The sequence below is a fragment of the Triticum urartu genome, chromosome 7 (assembly GCF_003073215.2).
Source record: "Triticum urartu cultivar G1812 chromosome 7, Tu2.1, whole genome shotgun sequence".
NCBI lineage: Eukaryota > Viridiplantae > Streptophyta > Magnoliopsida > Poales > Poaceae > Triticum > Triticum urartu.
The window spans coordinates 689,211,592-689,220,323 of NC_053028.1; the positions used below are offsets into that span (position 1 = coordinate 689,211,592).

The following is an 8,732-nucleotide window of genomic DNA, read 5'->3' on the forward strand; positions in this document are numbered from 1 at the left end:
TTACCACCACACAAGATTCTCTTGGTACCACTGCAAATTACCACCGACATTGAAAATAGATACAATCCGTGCATGCACTGTCGCAGTCATGCCTGCATGCACCAACATACTCCTAGTCAAGATCGATGTCTAATCCAATCACGACTGGCCACTCTGGAACAGCTCTGTGAATTATTCATGACATGGAATCTTACTACTACTGTTTACTTGTTTTCTTCTTATTATTTGCTAGCTTAACCAGTTGGTCATCAGTTGTGACCAATTAATTAATCAGCACACATCGATTATCACCTCTGGCATCAAACCACAACACGCAGGCCTAGCCAAACACAAAATAAAAATCACAAGAAAAACAAACACTCATCGATGCATTCTTAGCTGATCGATCGATCTCTTCTTGCTCGCTACTAGCTACTAGCTAGACGACGACCATGCATCGACATCCTCTCATGTCGATCCATCCATCCATCCGTCTCCACGTGCACTGGCACTGTGGCACACTGACTCGCCGAGGTTAGGTCGACTAGATGGAGCAGGTGAAGCCGGGTGGCGGGGTCTTGCCGCAGGTGAGGAGGAGCTGGAGGGCGAGGGGCAGGGCGAGGTTGATATTGAGGAGCTTGAGCCGGATGGTGGTGCACAGGCACACCGCCGCCTCCAGCTCCACCAGCCCCTCCAGCAGCGGGCAGCACTGGTTCACCACCGGGTCGCCCAGGCCGATATGCACCAGCCCGCCCAGCAGGTCCACGCACGCCCCGAGCTTCAGCGTGTCCACCGGGCACGTCTGCGTCGCCGGCGGCGCTGGCGCTGGCGGCTGCGAACCGCAGCCGCACCCCGGCGACGACGGGGGAGTGTTCCCCGGCGACGACGGGGGAGTGTTCCCCGGCGTCGACGGGGGAGCGGTGACCGGCGGAGACGAGGGAGTGGGAGTGGTGGCCGGCGGCGACGGGGGAGTGGTGACCGGAGGGGCGATCACCGGTGGCGCGGGGTATGTGACCGGCGGCCCGACGACGACGGGCGGAGTGGTGACCGGCGGGCGCGGGGTGGGCCCCTTGGGCGGAGGGTTGGTGATGGGCGGGTAGGTGACCGGTGGGCCGACGACGACGGGAGGAGCGGTGACCGGCGGACGCGTGATGGGCCCCTTGGGAGGGCTGTAGACCGGCGGGCGAGGGACGTGGCCCTTGGGTGGGCCGACGACCGGCGTCGGCGTGTGAGGGGCGTTGCCCTTGGGCGGGCCGACGACCGGCGTGCGAGGGAGGTGGCCCTTGGGCGGGCCGACGACCGGCGGGCGAGGTACGTGGCCATGGGGCGGGCCGTAGACCGGAGGGCAAGGTACGCGGCTCTTCGGCGGGTGGGCGGGGGCCTTGGCCTTGGGCGGGTGGGAAGGCTTTGGGGCCTTGGGGGGCTTGTGGCACTCATCGCAGGCGAGGGTGGGTGCCGCAATGGCGGTGGTGATGAGGAGGAAGAAGGTCAGCAGGAGTGACCGGAGCTTCGTCCTGCTCGCCGCCATGGCTGCTACCTAGCAGCTAGCTTCTGGTGTGGAGCACGAACGAGGTGGAGCACTGATGTGTGCTTCTAGAGTTTGTGAGTAGTGTGGCTTTATAGAGCGAGGAGCGTGCACTGGAGGCCCGTGATCTCTACGGTGGCTAGAGTTTTCATACTGTGCGTGTAGGTGACTGGGGAGTGACTTACTGTGTACTGTCATGTGTTGTTCGAAGCTCCATCCCGCGCGGGAGCAAATTATGTTAGTTATACATATACTCCCTCCGTAAACTAATATTAAAACGTTTAGATCATAACAAAACACGCGTGAAAATGAGACTTTCTATTTCCAGGTCGTGTGGTTGTTTTAAATTAAGGAGTGCCTAATCAATTAGTCAAGATGCCTGAAAAAAAAATCACGTCAGTCAAATTTTTGCATGCACAGTTTGGGCATTTCAACTTTTCAAGCCAGTCTCTTATATTTGAACTCCTTATATGCCATTTAATCTTAACTACTTGTACTTTGAGGAGCTAAACGATGGCCAGACGTAGCAGAACCCTTATATTTAACCCTCTAATTTCTTTTCTTTTTACCAATTCTTCTAGCCTATGTCACATACTCCCTCGGTAAAGAAATATAAAAGCGTTTAGATCACTACTTTAATGATCTAAATGCTCTTATATTTCTCTATGGAGGGAGTACATTTCAAATAATTTCATGATATTTCATGAATCATTTGAATGACTTAATTTGAATATACACAAACAAATCAACCGTAAACATGCATATGGTTCATCTAATCGAGCAATTCAAACTAAAGCATGCATGTAGTTCATCCAAAGGGCACCACGTCGATCAAGTTTGATCCAAAATCACCACACCATAGTATGGTCCTATGGCGTGGATCGAGCCCTACCAAAGACATGTTTCATGCTCGCCAAGTGAAGCACTTTTGTGGTCATCACCTCCAAAGAAATCATCAACACCCCACCACCATCATCCCCACGGCCACCACAGCCTCCATGGACACCACCACCATCACCCCCACGACCACAACCATATCACCCCCACAAGAGGCCTCCGATTGGACTGTGGTCTCTAAACGAGTGAGCTCCATTTCTTCGGCCTTCATCCCAATACGTGTTTGCCACGGCATCCGTCATGCTTGGGTCCATGAACATGGTAGCCCTCTCTTCAGCCTTCTTCTCTTTTGCAAATCTTTCCTCCTCGAGTGCAATCATATGCTCCTCCTTCTCTTCACCTTCCTCTCTTTGGCCGCCAACTTTGACCTCCACTTCTCGTCCTCCAAGCACTTGACCTCGTTCCACCTTGCCACCTTGTCTTCTTTGTGTTCGGCCTCCAATGCTTTTCTTGGTCTCAATCATAGCACAGAGCTCTCCTTCATGTAGGTATCGGCGCTTCCACACGGTTCTTCCTCTCTTTTACAAGCTTTTGCACATCCGGCCTCCTGTAAGGATTTTCATCCTCCTCGTCATCGCTCGCTGCACCCACACCCACTCCTTAGACACCGTCTGATCTTGTTCTTCCACAGTTCACATGGCTCCATGCCGCCAAATAAGGTGCTTCATCTAAATCTTCAAGACTTCTAAAACCCTAACCCTAACTCTTAACCAAAGTTTTAAATCGTGGGATGATTTTGTGACAACTTCTCTCGGCATCTATAGTGGGTGCTATTGAGGATAATCATTGATGTAGCAAGCACTTTTCCAGTCAGAGGAGATTATTTTCATAGGTTATTGCTCAATTTCGGGCGTTTAGCTACATTTCTGTAGGATTTCGCAATGGTGGCCCCCTAGCAGCTATAGCCCCGCTATAGCGGCAATTTCGTGGGACATTTAGTTTCATGCTCTTAGCTCGTCTCTCTTCCGGCTGGAAGGGGTGTGCGCCCTTTACATGAAGTCCCTACCTCGGCTCAAAATGTTCTTCCCATCACTGAGTCCAATCTGGCTTGCTAGACAAGAAGAAGATGAAAGATCAAGGAAGAGGACATATCTTGAATGAAAAGAAAAACTTTGGTTGTCGATCACTAAATATAAAACAATAGATGTAAGTTAGTACGTCAATGCAACCAACAGGAAACAGTATCAGACGGTAACTAGATAGGCAATGATACAAATAATGCCTTTGGAGCACGGCAGATTGAGCCCCTTTAGAGTTAATTCCATTTTTACCCCCTCTTTTGTCCTTTTTGACAAGGATTACCCCATATAAGCAAAAGTCATCCATCTTACCCCATTTAACTAAATTTGTGCCAGAGTTTACCTTTTTTTTGCACATTCTGTCAATCTTTTATTTTTTGCAGCCCGTTTCTTCCCCGCTCGATTGCACACCCGGTTCTTTCTTCGGTTCTACATCACGCAGGCCCCTTCCATGTCGTTCCTCCATCTCGCTCCATGTCTCCCTCCTCCATCGCTACTCCTCCTTGTCCTCTCCCCCCCCTTGCCTTTTTATACCGCCTCCCCTGCCACTAGAACATCAACCGCTTTGCATCTCTCCAATTGGGCGTTCTTTGCAGATGTTATGTCAACCAAAACAAATGTCTGCTTGTATTGCATCTCATTTCAAACATTTGATAGCGTACATCAATTTGCAAGTGCCTTTGCAAGTAGTAGCACCTAGCGCTACGCACAATATGGAGTAGGGGCTAATGCGAAGCACAAAACAAAAACATGGCACACGAAGCAGACCAACCAGCAGCAGCACGCAGGCAACAGACCAAGCAACAGCTAGCTTGCACCTACAGCAACTGGCAGACCAAGCAACAGCTACCATAAGTTGCGAGTGTGGCGAGGCGGCAGCGCTAGAATAGGAGAAGGACGCCGAGTATGTCACACACGCGCGCGCACGCGGCTCAGCTCAAACTCGATCACGAGCAGGTCACGCGCGCAAAATGGCTAAACTAGCATGGGCAGGAGTCGATGGAATTGATCAATTTGATGGGTCCTAATTCCTAAACGAGGAGTAGATCAAGATAGGTCCGAGTGTATTTATCTCCACCGCTTGGAGCCGAACCGGATGTGCGGTCGAGGAAGTGAATAAAACTGGCTACAGACAAAGAAAAATGCCTATAAATCATGTGGGAATCAATCGACAGAATGAGGAAAAATCTAAAGAGGGGTAAAATCTGGCATATATTTTGGTTAAATGGGGTAAGATGGATGAATTTCGCTTAAATGGGGTAATCCCTATCAAAAAGGACGAAACGAGGGGTAAAAAATGGAATTAACTCAAAAAAGAATTACGGCCTGAAAAATTCCAAAATTTTGTGTACCTGTAGTATAGTAGTGTACTATAATTGCGCAAATTTATATCAATATACGTGCTTGCATGTGAAAGACACAAAAAGGACAAATACATGAAAAAAATTTGGATTTTTTGTTGATTTTTGGGCCAGAAGTTTGTCTTCTTTGGTTAGCGTGCAATACAACATACTATTGAATGAAATTTAACATACACTTAGACCACGTGCATGTGTATTCATGTAAAATAATCAAATCTTTTCGAAATTTTTAAGCACCATTTTTTAGGGGTTTAAAAAACGTTTTCTAATGCAACCGTGCTCCAAAAGTCCGCTTTAGGCAATGATACAGCTACTATATATGAGTAGTATGTTGAAAGGAGTTGCAAGTGCCGGTGATTTCGGCCTGGGTACAGGATCGCCGTCTCGTGACTAATGTACGGCGATGGTGCTCTCTTCCTAGGTTGTTGTTCTCCGTTGAATAGAAGACAATGGAGTACAGTACGTATTTTGTACTCCTACGTACATACGTACGTTTCGCGTCGAGATGGATCTGCACATGCATGCTATATCCTTCCATCCGATTGGACATGACAAATCAATCCGCATTTTCATGGAAGCCTCATTTTTCATGCACGCGTGAGAGCGTCATCTAGCTAGCCCCCAAGGAGCCCCAAATGAATGTACAGTACTGTGCTGAGTATCTCTGACCGACTGAGCTTAAGAAAACGGAAATGCTTTCTGGCGTCTGTTCCCCAGGAGGAAATCCCCAGAGAACATCCCTCGTAGCCACAGGATTAAGATCTGACTATGGCAGTTTTTAAATAAAAATAAACGAAATGCCATTGAGCCCCTTTCTTAGAAGTTAAAAAATGAAACTTTATGTCCTGAAAAATTCTAAAAAAAAGTGCTTGCAGTAGTAGTGTACTATAATTGTGCAAATTTATATCAATATATGTGCTTGCATGCGAGAGACACAAAAAGACAAATACTTGCAAAAAAATAGGATTATTTTTTTGTTGATTTTGGGGCTGGAATTTTGTTCTTTTTGTGTAACATACAACTACAACGTATTATTGGATAAATTTTAACATGTACTTAAACCACATGCATGTGTATTCATCTAAAAAAAACAAATCTTTTCGAAATTTTTAATCACCATTTTTTAGGGGTTTAAAAAACATTTTCCAATGCAACCGGGCTCAAAAAGTCCGCTTTAGGCCCTCCATTTCAAAATATAGTGCGCCGGCGTTTTTCGACTGTGGACGGAGAAAAAATTATATAATTGAAAACTTCTTTCGAATACGAATTCACTGATATAATTTTTGCTCCCGCCGCAATCGGTTTTGGTAGTTAAATTTACGGTCAAAGTTAAAGCATGTGGATAGAGGAAGCACTATATTGTGGAATGGAGTGAGTACTATATATGAGTAGTATGTTGAAAGGAGTTGCCAACTGCCGGTGGTTTCGTCCTGAGTACATGATCGCCGTCTCGTGACTATATGCACAGTACGTATGGCTCTTCCTAGGTTGTTGTTCTCCGTTGAATAGAAGACGATGGAGTACAGTACGTATTTTGTACTCCGACGTACGTACGTTTCGCGTCGAGAACTCGAGATGGATCTGCACATGCATATCCGATTGGACATGAGAAATCAATCCGCATTTTTATGGAGGCCTCATGTTTCATGCACGCACGAGAGCGTCATCTTGCTAGAAGCCCCCAAAGAGCCCCAGATGAATGTACAGTACAGTGCTGAGTATCTCTGGCCGACTGAGCTTAAGGAAAACGGAAATGCTATCTGTCGTCCGAGGAAATCTCCAGCGAACATCCCTCATAGCAACAGGATCAAGATCTGACGGTGTGGCAGTTTTTGAGTGAAACAAACACTAAAATAAATGAAATGCCATGCTTTTGAGCAAAATGCCATCCCAGAATACCTAAAATGCCAGCCGCGAGTGCCATCTAGCTGGCTATTGCAGTCCAAAGAAAATTGTCGCGTCCTTTGAATCACCGCAGCATGCAATGCTGCATCAGCGCGTACGTACGTACGTACGTCCGGACCGTGTGGCTGGTGGAGCTTTGCTACCTAGGTACACTCCGTACTCCTACATCTAGTACATGCCTGCATGCATGGCCAGCCGGCCCACAGTCCTCTGCACTCTGCACTGTGCTACGCGTGCCGCTGGGGCCACGCACGAGACCGACTAGCCACCACTCGCGGTGCTACATGGCCGATATTTTGCGGCCGACTTCCCTATCCCTACGACAGAAATCGCAGCCAGCCATGTATCCCATTCGGTCAGTGGCTACAGCCGTCGACCGATTTTCGTACGCTAACTATCGTCTTCACTGTAATTCCGATATCCTCCTCTTTGGTTGTATCGGTTGTCCCTTCCCTCCTGCGACTACACACGCGTATATACATACTCTCTCGGTCTCTCCAATTCATATCAGTTGTCAATGATTTAGCCCACAGTTGTACTAAATCAGCGACAATTTATATGGATTTCGTAATTTGCCCAAGAGCGATAAAATCAGAGGACGAGGGCTACACGTGCATGCTGGGTTTGCACCAGGTGTGGTGTGTGTGGTGGATCAAGTCGGGCGGAGGGAGGTAGCTAGCCGTCCGTGATCCTGGTGGGGCAAGTGTGAAGTTGGATCCATGCGGCTCCGTGACCCGGCCGGCAGCCACGTCCTATCCTGTTCCAAGATACTCCTCCAGTCCTCCTCGCTAGCCCTCCGTCCGACGCTACTCGTCGTCTTGTCCAAAATTGTTCTCCTCCCTCGCAAAGCGCAAATCTATGGGAGCCAGCGCGCGGTTTCACGTGGGCTCACTGCTCACAGCTCCGATTGGACGGGTGGTACGTGGCTTTGTTTAGGCGACAGCACGTACGGACGGTTCAGGATGCATGCAATGCAGTCGACCTGCTGCCGTCTCATGTCCGTACTGTTCACATTGCTTGAATTCTATTCTTTTTCTTGCATTAGAAACGAGTAGTATATTGTTTAGAGCTTTACTTAGCTTGGAGGTCGACGTACTGTGTGCAAATTAAGTCCATGCGTACGTTACGAATCTCTCTTACATTGGTCGTGTGCGCCCATGCAATATATACACACATTCTTGGCGGTGGAGCCCATGTGCGATCTTGGCATGTATACTCCACGAGATACATCATACATCTTCTGACACAGCAAAGAACAAAGGTGTACTCCCTCCATTCCACAATGTAATGATTTCTTTATCTCCGTGCTTCAACTTTGATCGTAAATTTAACTATCAAGACCGATTGCGGCGGGAGCAAAAGTTATATCAGTGAACGCGTATTCGAAAGAAGTTTTTAATTATGTAATTTTTTTCTCCTGACGCAGTCGATCTCGTTCGTTAAATATATGGTCAAAGTTTGACTTCGGAAAGCGTGGGCGTACTATATTTTAGAATGGAGAAAGTATCTTTTCAACTCCACCTCATCAAAAACCATTGTGTGAGGTGTTCTTGCCACGGCACCCATGTGCCCGTCCTTTGCCCCGATCTCCCGGTAATTCTCCGGTACAATCGAAGGAGGCAATAAGCTTTCTTTTTGTTTGTTTGAAATTGCTGGCAAATAATAAGCTTTCGTCTCAGCGCGTCGGCAGGCATGCTATCATATCACCTTGCGCCACTTGCTCAACTGGCGCTGGGTGCCAAAGAGATGTTCCAAAGCTAGTCAAATAGTGGGGGTGACCCACTGCCATCCACTTCTGTTTTGCCTTGTGTTCTTTCATAAGCAGAGGAGGGCACGAGATTACAGGAGCAGGCTCAATATTTATTTCATATAAATTCACTTTGGAAAGGGTTTGAACTTTTAGCAGAGTTTAAAGGAAACACCTCGTTGCAAGGAACGATACCAACTTTCCACATTTGTTCTCTATCTTTTAGGCAAATTTAAGAGTGCTATTCAAGTGAGGTTAATCAGGCGTGCCATGTCCAACATAAAGCACTTGGGCAGGCG

General features: G+C 47.7%; 1 protein-coding gene across 1 annotated transcript; it reads right to left on the reverse strand.

Moving 5' to 3' along the window:
* Positions 1-1,582, reverse strand: LOC125522259 (36.4 kDa proline-rich protein-like). The gene has a single exon (XM_048687335.1). The coding sequence runs from the start codon at positions 1,505-1,507 to the stop codon at positions 524-526; it is 984 nt and encodes a 327-aa protein (XP_048543292.1). The 5' UTR covers positions 1,508-1,582; the 3' UTR covers positions 1-523.
* Between the last annotated feature and the right edge of the window lie 7,150 nt (positions 1,583-8,732).

Bases quoted from the DNA above. Each gene is read 5' to 3' on its own strand.
- LOC125522259 (XM_048687335.1), bottom strand. From the start codon at position 1,507: ATGGCGGCGAGCAGGACGAAGCTCCGGTCACTCCTGCTGACCTTCTTC.